The following is a 25,336-nucleotide window of genomic DNA, read 5'->3' on the forward strand; positions in this document are numbered from 1 at the left end:
GATATAATGAATGATGTTTTTAAAAATTCATTTAGATTTGATGACAGCAACCAGCTTTAGGATTAAGAATCTAATTTAACTCTTCCGTGCATACAACAGTCAGCATAATGCAATGTAAATATAAAAGACTTATGATTTTGGATGCACTATGCCTAGTAAACAGAATTCAGGATTTGATACATGGGGCATAAGCCAAAGGCTTGAGCAAAGTGTTAAAACCCTGACTACTACTTTGGTATAGTACATCCAAATCATAGCTTTATTTTTTTTTAATTTATACCTGGTTTAATTAATGCTCTAATTATTAGTAAAAAAATTAATTGTTATTGACAGACCAAAATAAAAATCAATAAATAAAATCCACAGCAACATGCAATTCACTGTAGGAGTTTTAACCCTCTTATTTCAGAACAACTAAATAATATGTGATCCTGCCAAAAATGCTGTACTTTTAGTGAAGCAGCTAGATTTCTTTTTATTTTATGTCCTAATTGTAAGACACCAACCTTAGTGTTTGACAAAAATTTAAAAATATTCAAGATAAGAAACTTGCAGATTTATTTTAATAGCACAGAATATTTCTTATATTTTCAGAAAAAAGGTGAATTGTATTGCATGCACTAAAATATTATTAAGTGATTTTTAAATAAGAAGCCGATTTTATTATCAAGAATGATTAATTTGTTAAATTCATGCAGGGAAATCACAACAGATGCCTTACACTCTAAACAGTCCATAAGAACTGGTAAGCTGGAAAGAATCTAATTTCTCATTCAATCTGAATATTGGTTTAGGAATATGTTTGGTAGAACCTTGGTCAATCACAGTATAGGGTATCTGAAATGACACACCAAAAGTCAAAGTTCAAGGTTACATGCAGATTAACTATGTCTGTGTCCTTGGGCAGAGGAAAATAAATCCCACACATCTAAAAATGAACCAAATTCTCCGCTTCTGAATTAATGTTCAGGGGTTATCCTTATCCAAGAATTTACATCCCCAGAACAATTATTTTGTTAATGTGTTTATTCATTGACTCTTCTACAAGTTACCCACAAAATTATATCTCGATGGACCAACAAAATTTTACTTGTCCCTGAACACTGACCACAACAAATTAAAATGATTCCATGTATAGGGCTGACATTTAGTAGTTTAATAGTGCACACTGACAGATTTCAATAACTTCAATTTGCTAAAACAAGGAAATGTTATTAAAACATTTGTAAGAAAAGGAACTATTCAATACAGTCTAATGCAAAAAAAAAATAAAAATAGTGCATTAGAGTACCATATGAAAGGGAATCCATGAAGTAAGGACTTTAAGAGATCCAGTCTGAATCAAATTCATTCTGTTATTCTAGGTTGTGAGAATTTTATCTTGTTATCCCATACTATCCCACACTATTTTTTGAAGTAGTTAAGCAAAATCCAAATGCCTGAATTGATCATCCAAATATAAATGCAGGTAGTTGATACCAAAATACAGAGGTTTAACAATGACTGATATTGGTATGCATGTGGCTATTATAAAGTAAGACCTCCAGCAACGTTACGGTCAGATTATACATATACGCACATCAATATTTAAATTAGAATTTTGTTAACTTTTTCAATCTCTTACTATTGATCTTAAAATCAATTCTTCCCCTCAATTATCTTTTTTCAAACAGGAAATTGAGACCAGTGTTTGAAAAGATTATAGATTTCTGCTAGATAAACAGGCAATTTAAAAACTTTCACAAAGCATCACTTCTTCTCGCTAATTCTGTGGATAATTTGTTTCTGTTGTTTTAGATTTGTGTGGGATTTTATTTTCCGAGAGAAGTGCCCAGGACAACATATTTGCAATAGTTACCTTCTAAACAAACCATAGGAATTTGTGAGATGGTAGTCTTTGAGGTAACTCCTATATCTATGTAAATCGGGGGAGACATACAGCTGGGAACCTTTCTCTATTACCGTGTAGGGTACCTAAAATCAATCATACACCATGGATCACAGCAGCTTTAACATACAGGTAGGTCTCCCAAGTCGCAGTCTTATAATTTTTTAAGATTTGCCATTATTATTATAATTACATTTCAGAATTTGGTGGTACTTGGTATTTCTGAATACATAAATAATTTCAAAATAAAAAAAAACCCTGAGACTTTTTGACTTATGGTCTTATAAGCTCTGCCACTAAATCAAGACAAAGCTTTTGGTTTCTATACATATTTTTATTTTGTTTACAAGATACTGAAAACAGTTGAGATGAGGCTGATGGGGTGCAATACTTAACTGAGTCACAATAAGCTCTCTCCTGACAAACAAAAGGATATGTACAGTTAGTATGAAATGAAACTTTCCCAACTGCCACCAATCTGAGTCTATGGCAAATAGTAGACTGCAAACATGTATTAATTTGACAAAGTCAATTCCCCCTTTCATAGCCCACCTCACCAAAGGGACCAAAACTTGCTTTATTAACCTCCCAACTCCGAATGTTCCAGAGGAGGATGTACGAGCCCATATCATGACTGATTTAAATTATGCTTCATGGGATTACTTACGTAACAAGAGGCCCAGGGGCCACAGCGCTCACCTGAGCACATCGGGCTTGAATTTACTCCCCCCCCCCCTCCAGGCGTTCATCATTTGAACAAACTAGAATCTACACTGCCTGAGGATGATTCCATATAAATATCACTAATCATAGCTTTGAAGTACTTGAAAAGAAGATTTTAAAAGGTTTCCCTATATATCCCTATGTAAAACTTGGGTCGGCCATTTTGGCCCCACCCTAACCACGGGGGTCATGATTTGAACAAACTTAAATCTACACTACCTGAGGATGATTCCACATGAGTTTCATCTTTCCTGGCCCAGTGGATCTTCAGAAGGATTTTTAAAAATATTTCCTATATATTCCTATGTAAAACTTGGGTCGGCCATTTTGGCCCCACCCTTTCCCCGGGGGTCATGATTTGAACAAACTTGAATCTACACTACCTGAGGATGATTCCACATGAGTTTCTTCTTTCCTGGCCCAGTGGTTCTGGAGAAGAAGATTTTAAAAAAATTTTCCTATATATTCCTATGTAAAATTTGGGTTGGCCATTTTGGCCCCACCCTTGCCCCGGGGGTCATGATTTGAATAAACTTGAATCTACACTACCTGAGGATGATTCCACATGAGTTTCAATTATGGCTTTGCTATTCTAGAGAAGAAGATTTTAAAAAAATTTTCCTATATATTCCTATGTTAAACTATGGTCGGCCATTTTGGCCCCATCCTTGCCCCGGGGGTCATGATTTGAACAATTTAGAATCTACACTACCTGAGGATGCTTCCACATAAGTTTCATCTTTCCTGGCCCAGTGGTTCTGGAGAAGAAGTCTTTTTTACAGATTTTTCCTATAAATTCCTATGTAAAACTTGGGTCGGCCATTTTGGCCCCACCCTTGCCCCGGGGGTCATGATTTGAACAAACTTGAATCTACACTACCTGAGGATGATTCCACATGAGTTTCATCTTTCCTGGCCCAGTGGTTCTGGAGAAGAAGATTTTTAAAGATTTTTCCTTTATATTCCTATGTAAAACTTGGGTCAGCCATTTTTTTCCCCGGGGGTCATGATTTGAACAAACTTGAATCTACACTACCTGAGGATGATTCCACATGAGTTTCATCTTTCCTGGCCCAGTGGTTCTGGAGAAGAAGATTTTTAAAGATTTTTCCTATATATTCCTATGTAAAACTTGGGTCGGCCATTTTAGCCCCACCCTTTCCCCGGGGGTCATGATTTGAACAAACTTGAATCTACACTACCTGAGGATGATTCCACATGAGTTTCATCTTTCCTGTCCTAATGGTTCTTGAGAAGAAGATTTTAAAAAAAATTTCCTATATATTCCTATGTAAAACTATGGCCGGCCATTTTGGCCCCATCCTTGCCCCGGGGGTCATGATTTGAACAATTTAGAATCTACACTACCTGAGGATGATTCCACATGAGTTTCATCTTTCCTGTCCTAAAGGTTCTTGAGAAGAAGATTTTAAAAAAATTTTCCTATATATTCCTATGTAAAACTATGGCCGGCCATTTTGGCCCTAACCTTGCCCCGGGGGTCATGATTTGAACAATTTAGAATCTACACTACCTGAGGATGATTCCACATGAGTTTCATCTTTCCTGGCCCAGTGGTTCTGGAGAAGAAGTTTTTTTTACAGATTTTTCCTATAAATTCCTTCCTATGTAAAACTTGGGTCGGCCATTTTGGCCCCACCCTTGCCCCGGGGGTCATGATTTGAACAAACTTGAATCTACACTACCTGAGGATGATTCCACATGAGTTTCATCTTTCCTGGCCCAGTGGTTCTGGAGTAGAAGATTTTTAAAGATTTTTCCTATATATTCCTATGTAAAACTTGGGTCAGCCATTTTGGCCCCACCCTTGCCCCGGGGGTCATGATTTGAACAAACTTGACTCTACACTACCTGAGGATGATTCCACATGAGTTTCATCTTTCCTGGCCCAGTGGTTCTGGAGAAGAAGATTTTTAAAGATTTTTCCTATATATTCCTATGTAAAACTTGGGTCAGCCATTTTGGCCCCACCCTTGCCCCAGGGGTCATGATTTGAACAAATTTGAATCAACACTACCTGAGGATGATTCCACATGAGTTTCATCTTTCCTGTCGTAATGGTTCTTGAGAAGAAGATTTTTAAAAATTTTTCCTATATATTCCTATCTAAAAATATGGTCGGCCATTTTGGCCCCACCCTTGCCCCGGGGTCATGATTTGAACAATTTAGAATCTACACTACCTGAGGATGATTCCACATGAGTTTCATCTTTGCTGGCCCAGTGGTTCTGGAGAAGAAGATTTTTTTTACAGATTTTTCCTATAAATTCCTATGTACTTGGGTCGGCCATTTTGGCCCCACCCTTGCCCCGGGGGTCATGATTTGAACAAACTTGAATCTACACTACCTGAGGATGATTCCACATGAGTTTCATCTTTCCTGGCCCAGTGGTTCTGGAGAAGAAGATTTTTAAAGATTTTTCCTATATATTCCTATGTAAAACTTGGGTCGGCCATTTTGGCCCCACCCTTTCCCGGGGGTCATGATTTGAACAAACTTGAATCTACACTACCTGAGGATGCTTCCACATGAGTTTCATCTTTCCTGGCCCATCGGTTCTGGAGAAGAAAATTTTTTAAAAATGCCATTAATTTTTAACAAATTTATGATTATCTCCCCTTGGAAAAGGGCGTGGCCCTTCATTTGAACAAACTTGAATCCCCTTCACCCAAGGATACTTTTTGCCAAGTTTGGTTGAAATCGGCCCAGTGGTTCTTGAGAAGAAGATGAAAATGTGAAAAGTTTACGACAACAACAACGACAACGACAGACGACGGACAAATTTTGATCAGAAAAGCTCACTTGAGCCTTCGGCTCAGGTGAGCTAAAAATAAGGAAATTTTACCATTTTTGTAACAAGAGAGATTTTAATTTGTTTCACTAAATATACATTCTTTGTAACACAAGTAGGACCAGAACTCAATTTTTTCAAGACAGCTTCCTACATGGGAAAGGGGAGGGGGGAGGGGGGGTTGATGGCATGTCAAGTTCAAGAAGAAAGTTTTAAAAATTTTCCTGTATATTTCTTTGCTGAATCAATATCTTTTCTGAATGGACTGGCATAGCCCCCAAGTCCTCTAAAATTTTCGAAAATTGAATATGGCTGACTAAACATGCTAGAGGCTGTGCCATTGTCCAGAAAGATTCTTCAATATTCCAAGATATGTTTTTGTGGCAGAATTTTTTTTCTATATATACGAGGGTTGATCCAAAAGTAATGTCACAGTGTCCATATCTTTTATATTTGGCGCAATATAATCAAATATGATATACCAAAAGATGCACAAATATAATTCTAATTAAACTTGAAATTTTCATTCAATAATGTTTTACTGAATTTATTTTATAGGTGTTTAAAACATAGAACATAGGGGGTGTCGCCGCGTCACAACCGAACGTCAAAAATTAAAGTGTATTTTCTTAAGAACAGAAAAGCCAAACACATTTAAAAGCATCTTTAAAAGCACTTTATCAGAAAACATTCTAAAAGACAAAAATTTAAATCATTTTCTAGTCTTAAGTTGAAAATTATATGACAATTGCTATGTTGTAATAAAAAACATCGTTGTTTTACTCCGGTGCATTGAAAAAGCAAATGTCGAAATGGACAAAAAAGCCAAAACAAACTGTAATGCATTTCGCTTAAAAATGGAGAAATCGCCAGTACTGCAGACAGTTACGTTGATTCACCAGACTCACAGAGGAAAGAATATAAATAAGAGACTCGATTAGATGGTTTCAGCGATTTTGGGTGGGTGGTGGGTTATTAATGCTAAGCAGATGACAAGAAGATCGAAAGATGGGAGGACAGACGGATATGTTCAATGGTGTGTGACGTTGTCAAAAAAGACTGACGATTAGAGCGATATGTGAAATTTTAAGTTGGTCTTATTCTACTGTTCAAAGAACTTTGACAGAAGAATTCATTATGGAAAGATTGAGTATACGATGGGTACCAAGTTTTCTTTAAGAAAGTGAAATTCGTGAACGTGTTCGTGGATCTCAAATGTTTTTAATGAAACGAAGGGAAGCGTTTAAATGTATGACGGCGCGTATCTGTCATATGACGTTATTTAGGTGCGGCGACTACCATAATCGCACATTGTATAAAATCCGATATTTTGAAAAGTATAAATCATGTTGAATTGAATTTTTCAGGTCCAGTTTGAAATAAATGTAGACTTCATCATTGTTATTTTTGTTATTTTACGTCGACGGGTAGCGATTTTATTGAATTTGTGACATTACTTTTGGATCAACCCTCGTACATGTACTGTGATATCTCCCTACTTTCACTTTTCTTAATTGTCTCCAACTTTGTTTTTTGGTTTACAATGTTTCCATAATTGTTTTATAACCTGTATCCAAATTTGTCTGTCAAAAGTTGGGGTCAAGATGCTAACAAAATATGCATGTTATAAGCCTGGTTGTCTATATCAGTGTATGAATTGCACCTTTCATTATAAAGAACACAATCTGAATTCTGAATAAATAATTTTTTTTCATATGTGTTAAACTAGGAAAACCACTTTATGAATTATTATATATTGAATAGAACAAGGAAGATTTACCAAACTGATAGAAAACATGGCTGCTGCAGCGATTGCTATTATTGTACACTGGATCAAACTCCAGACCTTCCATATTAATCCTTTCTCTTCTATAAGGCAACTGAAACATAATCAAAATATGAAATACCTTCAAAAGTCTGTTATTTATTTAGACATTGATTTCTTGTCATTCAACTAAGTAACTGGCTGCTTTATTATCAACACAAACCATTTTTCAGATAACATTAAAAACAAGAGGCCCAGGGGCCACAGCGCTCACCTGAGCACATCAGGCTTGAATTTATCCCCCCCCCCCCTTCCAGGCGTTCATCATTTGAACAAACTAGAATCTACACTACCTGAGGATGATTCCATATAAATACCCTGGGTATCACTAATCATAGCTTTGAAGTACTTGAAAAGAAGATTTTAAAAGGTTTCCCAATATTTCCCTATGTAAAACTTGGGTCGGCCATTTTGGCCCCACCATATCCCAAGGGCAGGGGGTCATGATTTGAAAAAACTTGAATCTACACTACCTGAGGATGATTCCACATGAATTTCATCTTTCCTGGCCCAGTGGTAATTGAGAATGATTTTTAAAGATATTTCCTATATATTCCTATGTAAAACTTGGGTCGGCCATTTTGGCCCCATCCTTGCCCCGGGGGTCATGATTTGAACAAACTTGAATCTACACTACCTAAGGATGATTCCACATGAGTTTCATCTTTCCTGGCCCAGTGGTTCTGGAGTAGAAGATTTTTCCTATATATTCCTATGTAAAACTTGGGTCGGCCATTTTGGCCCTACCCTTGCCCCGGGGGTCATGATTTGAACAAACTTGAATCAACACTACCTGAGGATGATTCCACTTGAGTTTCATCTTTCCTGTCCTAGTGGTTCTTGAGAAGAAGATTTTTAAAAATTTTTCCTATATATTCCTATCTAAAAATATGGTCGGCCATTTTGGCCCCACCCTTGCCCCGGGGGTCATGATTTGAACAAACTTGAATCTACACTACCTGAGGATGATTCCACATGAGTTTCATCTTTCCTGGCCCAGTGGTTCTGGAGAAGAAGATTTTTAAAGATTTTTCCTATATATTCCTATGTTAAACTTGCGTCTGCCATTTTGGTCCCACCCTTGCCCCGGGGGTCATGATTTGAACAAACTTGAATGTACACTACCTGAGGATGATTCCACATGAGTTTCATCTTTCCTGGCCCAGTGGTTCTGGAGAAGAAGACTTTTAAAGATTTTTCCTATATATTCCTATGTAAAACTTTGGTCGGCCATTTTGGCCCCACCCTTGCCCCGGGGGTCATGATTTGAACAAACTTGAATCTACACTACCTGAGGATGCTTCCACATGAGTTTCATCTTTCCTAGCCCAGCGGTTCTGGAGAAGAAGATTTTTTAAAAATGGCCATAGCATTAGCTCTTTGAGCCTTTGGCTCAGAAGAGCTAAAAATGCCATTAATTTTTAACAAATTCATAATTATCTCCCCTTGGAAAAGGGCGTGGCCCTTCATTTGAACAAACTTGAATCCCCTTTACCCAAGGATAATTTGTGCCAAGTTTGGTTGAAATTGGCCCAGTGGTTCTTGAGAAGAAGATGAAAATGTGAAAAGTTTACAACAACGACAACGACTACGACGACGACAACAACGACAGACAACGGACAAATTTTCATCAGAAAAGCTCACTTGAGCCTTCGGCTCAGGTGAGCTAAAAATTGAGTACATGTACATTTCAGCAGTATAACTGCTGATTTTTCAGCAGTATAACTGTTGATTGCATTTCTTTTAGTATTTCTTTAAAACTTTGACTTACTTCACACAAAAAAATCTTTTTATAAATTATATGACTGTGACATTGTCATATGTACAATGTCTATATGCTAAGTATTCCCACATCTCAAATAATCTTAATTTTCAGAGGTAAACAAGGTAATATCTGTCAGAATGTTTTAACAGTTTTGTTACAATCTATGCTGTAGCAGTTCTGCTATTGATAATAACCAATATTGGTTGTTTGACCATCAGTTAGTTATTGGTTAACAGTTCACAGTTCCAAACCTAAGAAATCAATGGACTTTGATTTTCCTACACCAATTACTTTTGATTCTTGACAACTAAAATCAATGTGAAGAGGTCCTTTTCTGATAAGAGTTTGACATTAACACTTCTTTTCATCAAATAGTCTTGTTTTATATCCCTGATATCAAATTAAATGATCCATCTGAAGTCGCCCCTTAAAAATCTTTACCTCTCTGTTTAGAGGTACAATTCAGTGATTCACTGATAGCTGGTAGATTAATAGGTAAAAAAGCTCCAAGAGCATGTGAAAAAAGAAGAGAGACACAGTTTACATACCTGACAAGGGAGATAAGAATTTGATATCCTAAGGAGATAGCCCCAATAACAATAGTCCAAGGAACAATAAACTCTAACCACTGGAAAAAATCTGCTTTGGAGAAAGCTAAAGAGAAGATTTACACATTATTAATTTTATTTTTTTTAATGGAAAATTGGTCAATATCCTAGTACAATTTGAATAGATCCATTTTTTAGATTTGAAAAAAAATGCCTTAAATTGATAATATATATATATATATATATATATGTTTACAGTGAACACTGCCTAATCCGACACCTGTGAAATGTTCAAACTGTCACACTGTGAATTCTGACATAAAATTTGTTTCCAATTTTCCATGTTTTTAACACTGTGCAATCCGACACTCTGTCCATTCCGACATAAAATTTGTCTCCCAGTGTATGTTGGATTAGACAGGTTTCACTGTATATATGTTACAGTCAAACCTCGTTATCTTGAACTTAAAGAGACTAAGAAAAATCTTCCAAATATACACAAATTTTAAATGGTAATACCAGATAAACTTAAAAATCAAACTCCAAAAAATATATCAATGGTATTTGAAAAACCATTGTTCCAGATATCAAAGTTCAACTGTAACTGTAAATTATACATTTGTACTAAAATCTTACCTATTTTGGACTTAATTTCAAAGGTAGGATTAAAAGAAGCTTGGAGAGAAAACTGCTTCACTGTTTGGTATATAAAATAGCTGTATATGACAAATGAAAACACACAGTTGAAAAGGCTCTGCATTCCTGACTTCTTCTTCTTTACTGAAATCAAAACCAAAACAATTGTTATAGAAAACATTTCAAACTGCCTCTATGCATATTACAAAATCACTCTTTTCATACAGTCACTCTGCTATCACTTTAGAATTTACCTTTACTTCTCTTGAAGAAATCGTCCTCTACCAGTGATACACACAGAGCCATAGTCAGAAGGTTAAAGAAATTGTAATTCCCTGTGGCAATAATCAGTATCTGTAAAAGAATCTGAAACAAAACATACATCAAACATAGTAATTTCAATACAGCACAAAATGAAAGACTCAATTTTATTTCTTTATAAGTAACAATGTATTTGATCTGAAAACAACAGGCTAACTTGTTACCAGCAGCAAGACTTATCAACTATTTAATACAATTTTTTGGTAGGACTGCTTAAGATTCAGTCGAGCTGTTCATTGGTAGGACTGCCATTAAATAGATCATTAGAAGAACTGCCACTGAGCTGTTCATTGGTAGGAATAATGCCAATTTGCAATATTGGCAGGACTGTGTTGAATGTTAATGACCAATGAGCTATTTACTGGTAGAATTGTCATAATTCTGTTATATTGTGCTTTTTCATAAGACTGCCATTATAAAATTTGTTGATAGACTATTAATAACTTTGCTTTATGGACTGCAGGAGCTTATGTTGTTAGGATTGCTATTAGACTTCCTGCATTTAGCAATTTGAGTAACACAACCAACAAACTATTTACAGTGGACCTTCAGATATCAGGACCCCAGATATCCGGATGCTTCAGTATCCGGACGACTTTTCATAGGAACAAAATTTGTAAATGTAATTTTGTTTTATTTAACTGGTGATTCAGGTATCCGGACGCTTCATATATCCGGACAAATTGACTGGGAACCAAGGCGTCTGGACAAACGAGGCTCCACTGTACTAGTAGGAATGCCATAGAACTTTTATTGGAAGGACTGCCATTGAACTATTTATTGGAAGGACTGCCATTGAACTATTTATTGGACAGTAGGACTGTCATTGGTAGGACTGCCATTAAACTCCTAGGACAACCATTGAACTCTTTATTGGTAAAACTGCCACTGAACTCTTTAAGGGTCTTTATGGCTCTTATTGGTAGAACAGCCTCTGAACTCTGTCTTGGTAGAACTGCCACTGAATTCTTTATTGGTAGGACTGTCATGGAGCTTCCTTTTTCAGATCAATTTTTGCTAGGGCTGTCATTTGGTTATTTATTAGTAGGAATAACACTGAGATGTTAACTAGAACTGCCACAGATCTAGAGTAGTCTATAAGGACTGCCAAAAAGCAGATACATTATGTGAGGTCACTCTGTATTATGATGCCATTGAACTGTTGGATTATACGAGCTCACTCTGTCTTAGGGATGCCAATGAACTAATTTTGTGAAAGTGTAATTAACTGATTATTTGTACCACTTTCATTGGAGATTTCAAGAATACCACAATCAAAATAATTATAAGTTGTTTTACTGGCATCATACTCCAGCTGTTCATAAACTGTTTATCTAAAAGTATAGCTGTCAATAGACTTATTTGTTAAAGCCATTCAACTATAAATGGTAGGCATTGGTCATCGAACTGTTGATTAGTAAATATAATGTTCACTTGAACCTTTTTTTTTTTGGTAGAAGATGGCATTGAACTTGTGAAGAGTAGGACTGGACTATTGTCATCCAGGGCTCAGACATAGGGGAAATACTGAATTAAAATAGATCAATGGACTGATAGGAAATGGGAACTTTAAAGGGGTACCTTACAGGATTTTCATATTGACATTTTAAGTTTTATCCGTTGCTTCGGTGACTTTTTCTTTTACAAAGAAGAAAGTGGAGAAAAGTAAATCCCAAAAATATACAATCTTTCTGAGTTTTGTAATTTTCATTCACTAGTATGTCATGAACTTTGAAAACATATGTTTATTACCTGAATCAAGATAAAAAGTCTATAATCTTTTTAAAGGACACATTTTTTTCAATATGAATGTTATTAAAAGATTTTAAACTTCTTTTTCATTTCATTTTCAATATTTTTTCAAACTCCTTTCATCTACAGCGATAAAATTTTTAATTGTTCTTTTTTTACCTATATAGGCCTAAGTAAGTAAGATGTTTATTTATAGTTATAGCCAAGTGATCCTTATTTGATCAACCAGAATATGGTAAAACACACTTATAAAGAAGTGCCAGGGATGGGAAATTTGGCTTCATTAAAATTAAATTCATTATATCATAATATTTTTAAAAGGATAAGTAACCAAACCTTTTTTTTTTAAAGAAATCAGGACATTTCTCATAGATTTATATTTAAATAATGCAGTTACCTGAATAATGTTTGCCAAGTAAAGTGGAAGAATTTTGTCATAAAGTTAAAAAAATGTGCAAAACTTGTATAGAACATATATACAGTCACATATCTAAGCACCCAAGAAAACCCACAGGGAATGAAAAATCACTGTTCTAAGCATTATTTGTCATAAGTGTGTTAACTATAAGCATGTTCTACTATTTATTTTTTGATATAAAATCCTGAAATTGCATCCTTGTATGATTCTCTATAAGAGCCCCCCTTTTTAGCATGAAGTAGTAAACATGTATATTTTTTCTTAGGCCTTATCAAGCATTTTCAAACAGAATAGAATCTTATAGTATCCTAAATACACATTTCACTGGTCACAACAATGTATTTAAATGTCCCTGAATAAAGCTGAATCATATATCTTAAACTTTTTGATGCATTTATTCAGTGCAATTTTCTTAATAACAGGTGATAAATTTAAAGATTTTAACGTCTTGACAACACATAAATACTGTTGATTTTTGTCAAGAGAGAGAGAAATGATTTTGCTGTTTTATATCTGTACAGTTCTGCCACCATGTAATGGTGCAGAATTTATCTCTTGGACTCATAATTACCTAAAGAGATTTATTTTGAATTCATTTTGGACATAACTTAATTTTACTTCCATATATTAAAGGTTAGTATTTTTGATTTGCTGTGCATTAAAAATGTAAGGCATTATAGAAATTTTAAGGAGAAGTAAGAAAAGTAATAAGTTTTTTGTGAAAACAATCCCATTGAATTAGTCTGCTCTGGAGATAAGACAGATTAACACACTTTGCGGGGACGACTAGTAATTTTCCGATTCTTAATCCACAGCTGCTCACAGGTGAGCAATGAATATTGTGTTGCATTAAATATATACGCCCAAAAGAAAAATATTATTCATACTGCAACAGGATTAAATTGGCTCAGACCTCTCGGGAAAGAAAGGGGTCATTAAGGAATTAATACAGCTAACAAGTGCAATTACTTTTGATTTTAAACATAATATTAAAGATATAAACTGCCCAAAGTCTTAAAACGTGTTTCTGGCCAAAGTAGTCTTTTCAAATTTAAAACAATTTACACAGTTCATTGTACAGGTACTTCAATTTGACCACAAGGGGTATTACGTCTTTATAACAGGGTTAAATTTCAATAATGATACTGCATAGCTTAGTTACTGCCATTGACTTCAACACTTCCATCTCTGAAATGGTGTGATCTAGTTTGTAAATTTGAACATCAATGGATTCTGTGAGGTACTTGTAGATCACAGATTATCTCCCTTCACTATGAGAAGAGAGAGCAGGGATAATATTCAGATGACCAGAAATGGGTCTACCATAACTTGTCAGTTGGTTACAAATACTCAGCGGGTATGTACAACCATCTCAAATTGTTAAAACTCTCAATTGTTGTCACAGTAACCATTTAAACTTTCACTTTGGTTTTAAAAGGATTTGTAAAATAAAGTTATTAATTAATACGTAGCTAGAAACTAATGAAGGAGAAATAAAAAATTATAATTAAAAGAAAAAACATCGACCTAAAACAAATTCTATCCAATTTCATGCTTATTATCATTTTATGTATTTGATTACATACTATCATTTACTAAAGTCCCCTAAAATTTATAATAAAACCATTGACTTCTAAAATCCTCATTTTGTTTTCCTTCAAACTTAGTTTATATATGCACCCTACTTCAACTTTACTAAAACTTGAACAGTCAAATCTATTCCAATTTAAATCCCTTGAAGAGCCCCTCAGTTTAAATCCACAAGTTTACATAGGAGGCTCCAAGGTTACGATCTTACAAGCAACAACTACTTTTTTAAAAAATGGAAAGATCATGTTGTCGAATTTAATAACGGATGTTCAATGTATATTGATTTCTAAATGGAATGGAAAGGAACATGAATGCATTCTAGAAATGACTATGCATGTTTAGGAAAACTTTTGGCACAGAAGAAATTTATTCAACTGCTAGTGTGGGCTTTAAACCTTTTATTAACGGAGGATTAATGTAGGATTAAGCGTTTTAATCAGACATCAGAGAACTCTGTATTTTTGGAGCTGTGACAACCTGCTTGCAGTAAACAATATCCAATTTAAATTTCTTAATTCTGGGAAATAACATTAGAATGGAGACTTGGGCCTGAGAACATCAAATGACCTGTGAAAAGTAATTTTATGCAGAAAAATATTGTTTTAATTAATATAAAGAATGAAGGACAAAGACAAGGGAGCAGGCATGCTTAAAAAGGCTAGATTTGAAAGGATTCCTGATCAAAAGGTAACAATTGCCGAAGAAAAAAATTAATATTGACAGCAATAATCTATAACCTTAAATTGAATATGAAATGTATTTACATGCATATTAAAGACTTTTACTTTTTATAAATATGAAAATGCATGTACTCAATTTTATTTAGAAATGTATTCAGTTTAAATTGAATTTTTTTCCTTTTATCTAAGCATAAGGCAATCTATAATTACGAAGTGGTCAATTTTTAATAACAATTTATTTACACTGTGGACCTTCTAGCTCTAAATGGATCTTATCAGCGTGGTATTTATTAATTGTTTTGTGAGATTTGGGGTGGAATAGTAGCTAGTAATGGAATTCTGTGAGAGATTTATTGATTTAAAGCTGTAACCCATGTTACCTATTCAGCCAGCACAGGGCATTACCATTCATTATAAAATGCTTACAAAGTGGTCCATTGGAAACCTTGGCATTTGTTTGCTGTACCTGTCAAATAGTTTAAGCTAGATCCTTTTTTAAATTGACAAATGCATTTGTGTACTTGAGTTAAGTCTGAAATATATTCTTATGGAGATTGAGGGAGTTCTAGAAGTAATGGTGGAAATGACATACTCTCCACATTTTAGGAGATAATCTGGAAAATATCTTCACATTTTAGGAGATAATCAGGAAAACATGAATCCCCAGTTTATGTCTACTTCAAACATGTCAAGTCTAAGCTTGAAATACTCAGTGGTGTAGACCTAGATCAGCCTGCTAATTAATGAAAGCGAGCTTTAAATTTGTTTATTCTGAAATGCTGATTTATAAAATGCATGGAAAGTTCAATTTGAAACTATTCAAGTATATAAAATGCAATCTGATACTAAAAACCATGCTTTTTGGCATTCCTTAATTTCATTTCCTATCTCCTTTTTCACTGCATGAATTCATAATATTGAATTCAGAAAAAAAATGAGTGCAAGGCTTTTCTGAGATATGTTACATAACTTTTATTTACTTTATTCCTTACAGTACATTCCACTTCAAACAGATGTTTCATGGATATTGTACTTAAGTCTTCTTATCTGTAAATCTGCAAGGGACAAATATGTCCAGGAATATAAAGAGACATTATTGATCTGGGATATCTTTTAATCTTGAATGGAATTTTTTAAAATCCAATTCATGGTCTAGACTTATACATCCAATAGGCATGCTGAATTTACAAGTACTTCATAAAAGTCTCTACCATCAGCCATTAACATTTTATTGACATTTTTGACACCTAACTGATATAAGTCCACTGAAGAATGATGTGGGTAGATAATAATCTACAGATTACAGAAGAGATACGTCTGTTGTGGCATCAACTTTATGATGTTTTCTTACATCCTTTGCTTTTTATTAAGTATACCATTAAAAACCCATCATTGTATTTTATTGTTTGCTTTTGAAGAAGTTATATACATGTGTATTTTAGTATTTTAGTATAATAAGTAACCAAGTAGACCATATTAGCTTCAAATTCTACAATATTATCACAAGTTCTCTTAGTATCTTTTAAAATAGTATTTTTCATAAATTGTTATTCTTTTTTTGTATTTAAAATGTACTCTTAATAAAAGTTTGTTCTCTTTTGAATATCTACAGGGATCCAAAAGCCCTAGCCCTACAAGAGCTGCTAGCAGTAGTCCAAAGAGGGCAAGCTCTGCCAAGATGTCCGACTCTCGCCCCCAGTCTGGTAAATCCAAATCTCCCTCCCCCTCCAGAAAGAGCTCGGCAAAGTCAAGGTCAAGCTCCCGTAAACGAGACTCCATCAGCCCTGGGGGAAAGAAAAGCAAAAGTCCCTCCCCAAATCGTAAGGGAACCTCCTCTGCTTCTTCCAGAGGCCGTTCAGCAGGGAAGAAGAAAGTGAGAGTTAAGTCCCCTTCCAGGACCCAGTCAGGACTTAAAATCAGGGATCTGTCAGACCAAGGTCTAACAGCTGTCCCTCCTAACCTACTGGCTGGTAAGTTCAATTGAGAGTAAAAGTGTTTTCAAATGAGATCTTTTTAATTGATAAGGTTTAAGTATATATTGCCATAATGCATTAAAATTGGAACATTTTGTGACCCTCAAAACCAAACATGAATGGATGCATTTTCAGATTCAGAAAAACAGCAAATTTCAAGATTTTATGATTTATAAATAGAATAAGAATTTCAGTACAATTCAAATTATGTTATACATTCTAAATTAGATCTATTAATTTCAGAGAAAGACCTTGGTATTGTGAACCTCTCAGGAAACAACCTCAAAACTCTGCCGCCTGAGATCACCAGATGGGACAAGCTAGAAAAGCTAGACCTGAGCAAGAACTACGGACTACGCAGAACAAAGGCCAACGACAACACCAGCTTACCACAGGAAATTCTGACCCTCGCCAATTTACGGGAACTCATCATATCAGAATGCAATCTACAGCGACTTCCTACGATCATCTGGCAAATGACAAACCTCCACGTTCTGGATGTCAGCCGCAACAAAATCAACATTCTTGTGCCTGAGGTTGGAAACTTGAGCAATCTCAGGAAAATAAACCTGAAGCACACAAATATCACCTCCCTGCCACCAGAGATTGTGTATTGTCAAGACCTGGAGGAAATTCTTTTGTGGGGAAACAAGATTTCAACTTTACCAGAAACTCTACCTGAACTACTGAAATTAAAAACACTCGGTCTGAATTATCGTGATTTCTGTGGACAAATGGATGCTATGCGGGAAAAGTTTCTCAATACTGGACAAGTTAAATCAGACTACATTCCTCAAATTGTGTTTGACCTACCTGCACTTGAGTCACTGGATTTAGAAGGTACCAAAATTAACAACATGCCTGAAACAACTAACCATGGTCTTAGAGAACTAAATCTCAGTCGAAATTTTCTGAATGTGTTGCCAAGGAGTGTGTACAATTTAAATCACCTCACCTTACTGAATTTATCAGACAACCAATTCAGCAATCTTCCAGATGAACTGGGAAATCTGAAAAGTTTGATGAAGCTTCGTCTTGCAAACAATCAAATCCACTTTCTACCCTTGACCATAGGAAACCTAAAGAACTTGAAAGAATTGGATGTGTCATTTAACAGATTGAAGAGACTTCCAATCAACATCAAAGGTTTAAGAAATCTTAAATATCTCCATGCTGAAAAGAATGACCTAACTGCTGTACCTGATGAAATATGTGAACTGGTGGAACTAGAGACACTCAATTTGACAGAAAACAACATCCACACCTTACCAATGAGGCTACATCGTTTGACCAAACTGAAAGATGCCCATGTGTATGACAGATATAACAAGCATGGTTTGTGGCTTTACAAAAACCCACTCACCACTCCACCAATGGAGATTTGGAGGACAGACAAAACTGAAAAGATTTTTGACTACCTCAAAAAACTGGCCATTATCAAAACAGAGAACCTGCAGAGACAGAAAATGCTAGTCTTGGGAGAATCTCAGTGTGGAAAATCCACCCTGATGATGGGGCTAGTTCATGGTATTTCTCTCTCTTCTGTGGAAGAGGATGATAAAGGCAGGAAATCAAAGCAGGAAGACATGGAAGACAAGCGAAGAAAAAGTTATGACTTGGAAGACAAGCGAAGAAAAAGTTACGGAAGCAACATAGAGAGTGTAGTTCAAGAGCATGGAGAGAGTCAACCAGAAAGTTTGCCTCTTACCAACAAAACTGAATTCATTGAGCAAACTATATGGAAGACAGAAAACATGGTGGAGTTTGTGATAAATGACTTTGGTGGAGATGATGCCTACAGGATAAGTTATCCACTATTCCTAGATGCCAATGCCCTGGTTTTGCTGGTTTATGACCATAGTGAGTACTCAAAAAATACCCATCAAACCTCCATCGGGCAGTGGTTGGACCTGCTCAGTAGGTACACACCTGGTGTTGCAATCAAACTTGTAGGAACCAAAATAGATCTGTGTGAAGATTTCTTTGCTGTTGAAGAAACAGAAGATCTGGTTAGAGAATTAGTTCAGGAACACTTGGAAAACTATCTTGGAAAATTACGAATGGAACTAGGTAATGTTGAGAAAGACTTAAAAGAGGCAAAAAGTAGTTCCAATGAAGAATATGTGGCACATCTAGGAAATCTGAAAGAAAAACTGGAGTACCTTATATCAAAACCTGTAAAAATTATACCTGAAATTGCCACTGTGTCTTCACAAGAGGGATTACCAGGTGTCAGTAAGCTTGTTAACAGTATTGAACTACTGGCCATTGACACAGAACTCTTCCCGCATGGCCAGCGATGTATACCAGACCTGTGGAACAAACTCAGGGCTAGGCTCAAAAGACGAAGTGGATACTATCTCAGCTGGGAAGTAGTGGAAAAAGTAGCCAGTCTTTGCCATGTTAAAGAAGATTCCCTGGAAAGTGCTCTTCAATACCTCCATGACATTGGAGAAGTGATGTGGTTCAAAAACAATCCTGGACTCTCCAAAATCTTGTTCCACAAACCACGCCTGTTGGTGGATTTAATCACCTCACTATATCATCATAACTTTGAGGAATTCTTCAACTACGATGAAAACAAAATCTTCATGAGCATGGGAAAATTCAATAAAGACACTTTCAATGAAGCTGTGGAAATCTTTGTAAAATATGGACAGATTTCTCGACCACTCTTGAGCTGTCTGTGGTTCAACCATCGCCTTACGGATTGTAAGTTTACAGAACTCCTAGAACTCATGCCTTATCTTGACATTTGTTACACAATTCCCCAGCCAGAGGTCCCCACAGGAAATAACATCAAACTTCCTCTAATGGTGCTTCCTTGGTTCAACAAAGAAATGGCAGAAAACGACTTGGTTGAGGATTTTGAGAAAGGTCCTCCTGAAAATGTAAAACCCATTACTTTGGAATACAAGTTTCCACTTCGACTACCAAAGGGTGTGTTTGAAAGGATTTCTGCCTGTCTTCAAGACTACGTCCTTTCCCGCATAGACTGGAAGAATGCGGTCTATGCTACTTTAGAGGATGCCAATTTCCTCCTTCTCTGCTCAGTGAGTGACCCTAGTTCATGCAACTCAATAACTCTTATGATCAAAGGACAGTCTGAAACCCTCCCGGCATCAAGTATGAGAACAATCACACAGGTCATAGCTAACACACTTCTCAAAGTAGAGGGTCTGGTGTGGAAAATTAAGGCACCCAAAGATGCATGGCTCAATCAAGTTATTCAATTCAGAAAGAAAGATATCACAACTGAAGAATAAGAGTGACTCTATTTTTTTTAGCCAATTTGTTAAAAATTTAACATTAAGAATATTTATTATTTATTGCTGAGATGATGCTAGATTAAACTGTGGACTGAATCAGATGACCTACAGAAGGTATATTTGACAGTTTGAGGATGTATGAGGGTGTGTGTATGAGTGTCATGCTAGGTGAATGTTTAACCACAAATGTTTGAATATTTATAAAATCATGAAAACCCTTTTCAAATTTATGCAAACACATTAGCATATATGTACCCATCAACTTTATGAACAAAATCTGTGATACAAGAGATAAAGTGCATTCCAATCAAATACAAACCTTATTTACATGTATGCCAATGCTCAGCTGATAGTTTTTTATATGAATATTAAATTTATTGTTTTATTCCATAATAAAATCAATTAAAATGCCAAGTTTTATCATATTTCATATCACGAATAAGATGGGGGCCATAATGTTACTTGTATTAAAGTTTTAAAAATATCCTTCTCCAAAACTAGTGTCTGTTTTGTACTTGTGACAACATTTTATTTCAAGAATCATTCTCTTACCAAAAGAAATATGCAACCAAAGAGATAATCCATCAACAACATATATTTAAGTTAAGCAGTATTTCAGTTGTGGCAATTCATAACTATCATCCTAATTACTGGTATAATTCTTTTTACGTCAATTTTATGTCCAGTGATCATTTTATTTTCAAAATGGAAAAAAGTAGAATCAATTGTAATTCAAAGAAATGAAACCATTATTGATGAGAAATTCAAAATTTTGATAAGCTTGTTAAGAAATTCTTTCATGAAGAGATTTTCTAAATTAGAATGAAAATTCAATGGAGAGATTTTCTACATTAGAATGAAAATCAATGGAGTCCATCAACAATTACGATTCATCAAACCGGTTTAAATAAAGATTCAAGAAAGACAGTGATTGGTAATCACATAGAAATACAATTGTTCCAAACCCACTTTGACACATTACCACACACCAAAGGTTATGTGTCCATTCAATGACTGCCTGCTGCAACATTCACTCATATTTGTGAATGAATTACTGAATTCATGTATTTATTATGTGATGCCATATTTATCTTGACGAAAAAAAACAAACTCTGAAACAATTGCTGGTATTTTGGTATTGCCCACCTTGGTCACTAAGCTTGGAAGATTTATTGATAAAAATACTTTTTAAAAATCCTGAGAACAGGAAGATTGTGGAAATTTAATAGGGATGTGCGATTTTATCGGTATACCGGTATATCGCGATTTTTTGTTGCGTGATACGTATCGTGATACCGAGATCTAAATACCGGTCTTTAGGTACATATTATAAAGTCCAGAAATTATTCATTTATTTGTTCAATCTTTCAAATTACAGTTACAGAAAGTAGAAAAAAGGTTGTAAAAAGTGAAAAGAACGGCATCTTACCGTCCAAACATAATTGATTTTATATACATAAAAATTTCAAGAAAGCAACATTTTGTTTATCTAGCATACTTTTTAGAAAAATAATGACTTTTCATAAAAAATCATTGTAAAAACTGCTTTTAAAAATATCATGATATTATCGTGATATTGTGGGAAAAAACCCTGATATACCGCGATACGAAATTTTGGGCGATACCCTAAAATTTAACAAACAGAATCCCCTTTTTCAACTCAAAGTTATTTTGCATCTATTACAAAGCTTCAAATGGCACAAAACGTGATCACTAGAGAAGTACATGTACTCACCTGTGAATAAAAAGCGAACATCCTCATGGACTTGACTGGGGAGAAGAACAACAGAGGTATAGCAATCTCTATCACATAGGTAACCACACAGCTCAGCTTGAGGAACCACACAGGCAGGTGGTGAAAGAACCAGGCAAAGGGAGTGGGGATACACTGAAACATTTCAAATGATTATATATTAAATTTTTATTTTCTTTGAAATTTTAACCATTTTCTTTCCAACAATTTTTATATCTTTTTTGAGACATGCAAAGGGAAATATTTACATCCACTGATATTTTCTTCTTTATTTCTTAAGAAAACCCATTGCGTTCATCACTGCATGAACTACATTAGGCATGTCGCCTGAACAGATTTCTTGATCAGTGGCCGTTCCATCAATGAAACGTACAAAGACGTTCGCATCATTAAAACAATAATTAATATTTTTAATCCTACTTAAAATGATAATTTAAACAGATATAAATATAAACAATAAAATGTCTTTCTTTGTTTGTTATTACTGGAATGAACGGTCGCAGCTATTGCAGAAAAAATTTACACACCCGCATAAGCGGGTTATGTATTTTTTCTGCAACAGCTGCTTCCGTTCATTCCAGTAATAACAAACAAAGAAAGCATTTTATTGTTTAAATAATCTCTGTCCCTGCAAATGACCATAATCATTAATTCAATAATTTAGAGAAATAGAAAATACTTGTACAGTTTAGTTTAAAATATTACAGGTAAGTCCTACCTGAGATTCAAAATGCACTGTGAGAGCTACAAAATAAAAAATACCTTTTGTCAGCATGAATCTTATAAATGTACTTTAAATCATCATGAAATTAATTCATTCCAAGAAGACCCAAAATAATAATTTTTTAAAGTTAATCTGAAGTCTTGGAAACTTTCTACCTGTAAGTCCCCACCAGGTGGGACACCCACTGGTCAGTTTGACCACCCCCGAGGCAAACATCAATCTGAAGAGGAGCCACCTGACCAACCACAGAGTGATTCTGTCGTGTTGGTGGTGGGAGGAGAAAAACTGCATGTTAAACGGGGCCAGGAGAACGGCGAGAAATCCCGTCTCCAGCAACAGAATGTCCCTGTGAATGTAAAGACATAGACATACTTTGAATTTCACTTGACCTTTAAATTTATTTTTTTCATTAATTTCAAAAAAATATACGCTTTCATAAAATTCAATACAATATTGGATGAACTGGATGACTGTGCAGCCAAACTTCTTATATACTGTCTACAAATGATAATTTATTGTATATGTTAAATACATTATCATCAACATGTTTACAGAGAGGCCTCAATGACTTTTACAACATTAAATTGTTATTTGTTTCACTTACCACTGAAACCAAAGGAATGTCTGGCCCACCTAAAATACATAAAATACACATACTTACTAGTTATTTGTAATAGTTAAAATAAAATGTAATTTCTCTCATTATTTTAGAAGAAAATTAAATTATTGTATAATAAAATATTCTATTCAAAGGCAAAATGCAATATATTTCTAAAAGCATTTGTAAATAGAATCTACATTGCTATTCAAACATTAATGGTCCATGTAGATGGCAAATTCCTGTTTCCAGTTCGTATTCAAAACTAACTTGTTTAGGTCATTATAGACCTGACCATCATTAGACTAAAGCTGTAGCTTTTCCTACTTGATACAGAGAGAGATAAATCATCCATAGCAGGGTGAAGGAGATCATGTCACGGGTGGTGGAGAAGACGACACAACAGAAGGAGATCAGGATCCCACACAGACACAGCAGGTCCATCCCGGTCTCCGTATCCAGCCCAAGCCTCGGCATCAGTCTCAGTAAGGTGGGCTGGCCCTCCAGAAGCTCCTCCCAGGACGAAATCTCTATAAAGTTAATCACAATCATATTAATAAGCTTACATTTCAAAAGACCCCCACAAAGAAGGAATCACTGTCTAGTTAGTAGAGTATGCCAGGGCATTAAAGATAGTTGGAAATGTGGGATAATTTGCATGATGGGCAAAATTTTCATTCCAGTAGAATTATCAAGATATCAACTCAAATAACATTCAAAAAGATATCACAGAGAACATAAATAGAAATGGAAATATTAAATCATTAACATTCTGTTAAAGAATTTCTGATAAATGCGTAATATTTATCTTTGAAATTAATTATTACCTTTTGAATTTAAAGTCAACTTGGCTGGCAAAATACCATTGTCACCAAATAAACCTTAAAGTAAATACAAAGTGAGATAATCATGATGTTCAATTAAATTACTTCAAAATAAATCAAAACACCAAAAACTGAAAGTGTAATGTTTTGCATCGTCAGAAACCCACGGGTGATCTCGTCTTTACTTATCACCCGTGGGCAAACTAGCTGAAATATCGCCGTAAAATATGCTAATTTGTTGTTTTTAGTCAACCAATCAGAAAGTTGGAACTCTTCAATTTTGAAAAATATGTTTATTACTTTGCTATTTATGGTAAATATTTTGACGCTTGTTAAAACGTGCGAAGTTTGATTTAAAACAATGAAAGTCAATTCGTACAGGTCACTGACATTAATATCCATCAGATATTATGAAAGAGTACCTCTTTCTAACTGCAAAATGCACCAGTGAGTGGATTTATCAGCTGTGTTAACTACGGAATGAGTTTTTCATGTTTTTGGCAATGCCGAACATGCATACGTAACGTGAACTGTGATTCGTTGTTTCGCATCGCGACTCTGTGATGCAGCCAATCAAATGACCCATGCATATTTAATTACATACGACGATTTTTCGGCAAGTTTGCCCACGGGTGATTAGTAAAGACAAGATCACCCGTGGGTTTCCGACGATGAATGTTTTGGGAATAGTGTGTTAAAAAATTTTAATTTATAAAGGGCACAACAAAAATTTTCAGCATTTTTCAAACTTGTTCTCAGCAGAATATGAACACAAAACATATATAACTACAAAATAACATACCTAAAACATTTCTCAGTCCATATTACATTTTAATAAATCACTTCCAGCATGATAAAATTTCATGAAAACTTAACAATCACCTAATATTTTTGCCACCCCCCTTCAACCCTGTGACAACTTTCTATTCTAAAATTTATACATAATATAGCATTACCAATAGAATTTACAAATAGGAAACTACAAGCAACAGATTAAAAAGAATATATTTTAGAAATCTATTCAAGTTCAGTCAATATGTTTCTATTTTCAAGGTATTATCCTATAAGCAATATTTACTGGATTTGAATCATTTTCCTTCAACAGGAAGTGAATCAGAAAGTGAGGATATTATATACTTGTAAATCGGTTTGACTGAAGTTACATCTGGACTTCTCAGATGTTTTATACTTGACAATTATAATCTCCTGATTTACATATTTATGAGAAATTTTGAC

The 25,336-nt window shown here is 34.9% G+C and overlaps 2 protein-coding genes across 4 annotated transcripts in view; one reads left to right on the top strand and one right to left on the bottom strand.

Moving 5' to 3' along the window:
• Positions 1–25,336, bottom strand: part of LOC134252710 (lipase maturation factor 2-like) — a 34,116-nt gene that overhangs the window by 4,944 nt on the left and 3,836 nt on the right. The window contains exons 2-12 of one of the 2 annotated variants that reach the window (XM_062735218.1): positions 24,104–24,157; positions 23,604–23,806; positions 23,283–23,311; positions 22,834–23,024; positions 22,673–22,698; positions 21,937–22,089; positions 10,453–10,564; positions 10,199–10,342; positions 9,563–9,668; positions 7,205–7,304; positions 722–837 (exon numbers count right to left, since the gene is read on the bottom strand). In XM_062735218.1, coding sequence (XP_062591202.1) covers positions 722–837; positions 7,205–7,304; positions 9,563–9,668; positions 10,199–10,342; positions 10,453–10,564; positions 21,937–22,089; positions 22,673–22,698; positions 22,834–23,024; positions 23,283–23,311; positions 23,604–23,806; positions 24,104–24,157 — 1,234 coding nt within the window. Of the gene's footprint in view, positions 1–721; positions 838–1,858; positions 1,975–7,204; positions 7,305–9,562; positions 9,669–10,198; positions 10,343–10,452; positions 10,565–21,936; positions 22,090–22,672; positions 22,699–22,833; positions 23,025–23,282; positions 23,312–23,603; positions 23,807–24,103; positions 24,158–25,336 lie in introns of both variants that reach the window. The other variant, XM_062735217.1, reaches the window with a different exon arrangement.
• LOC134252708 (malignant fibrous histiocytoma-amplified sequence 1 homolog) lies at positions 1,896–20,575 on the top strand. 2 transcript variants are annotated; one of them, XM_062735215.1, is made up of 3 exons: positions 1,896–2,020; positions 16,572–16,929; positions 17,176–20,575. In XM_062735215.1, exons 1-3 carry the CDS (start codon positions 1,994–1,996, stop codon positions 20,196–20,198), a joined length of 3,408 nt encoding a protein of 1,135 aa, XP_062591199.1. In that variant the 5' UTR covers positions 1,896–1,993; the 3' UTR covers positions 20,199–20,575. The 2 variants fall into 2 exon arrangements, with proteins under 2 accessions (XP_062591199.1, XP_062591197.1); XM_062735213.1 differs by lacking the exon at positions 1,896–2,020 and adding an exon at positions 14,348–14,966.

The sequence above is a fragment of the Saccostrea cucullata genome, unplaced genomic scaffold (genome assembly GCF_032062105.1).
Source record: "Saccostrea cucullata isolate Sc308-1 unplaced genomic scaffold, CSIRO_AGI_Scuc_v1 ctg99, whole genome shotgun sequence".
Taxonomy (NCBI): Eukaryota; Metazoa; Mollusca; class Bivalvia; order Ostreida; family Ostreidae; genus Saccostrea; species Saccostrea cuccullata.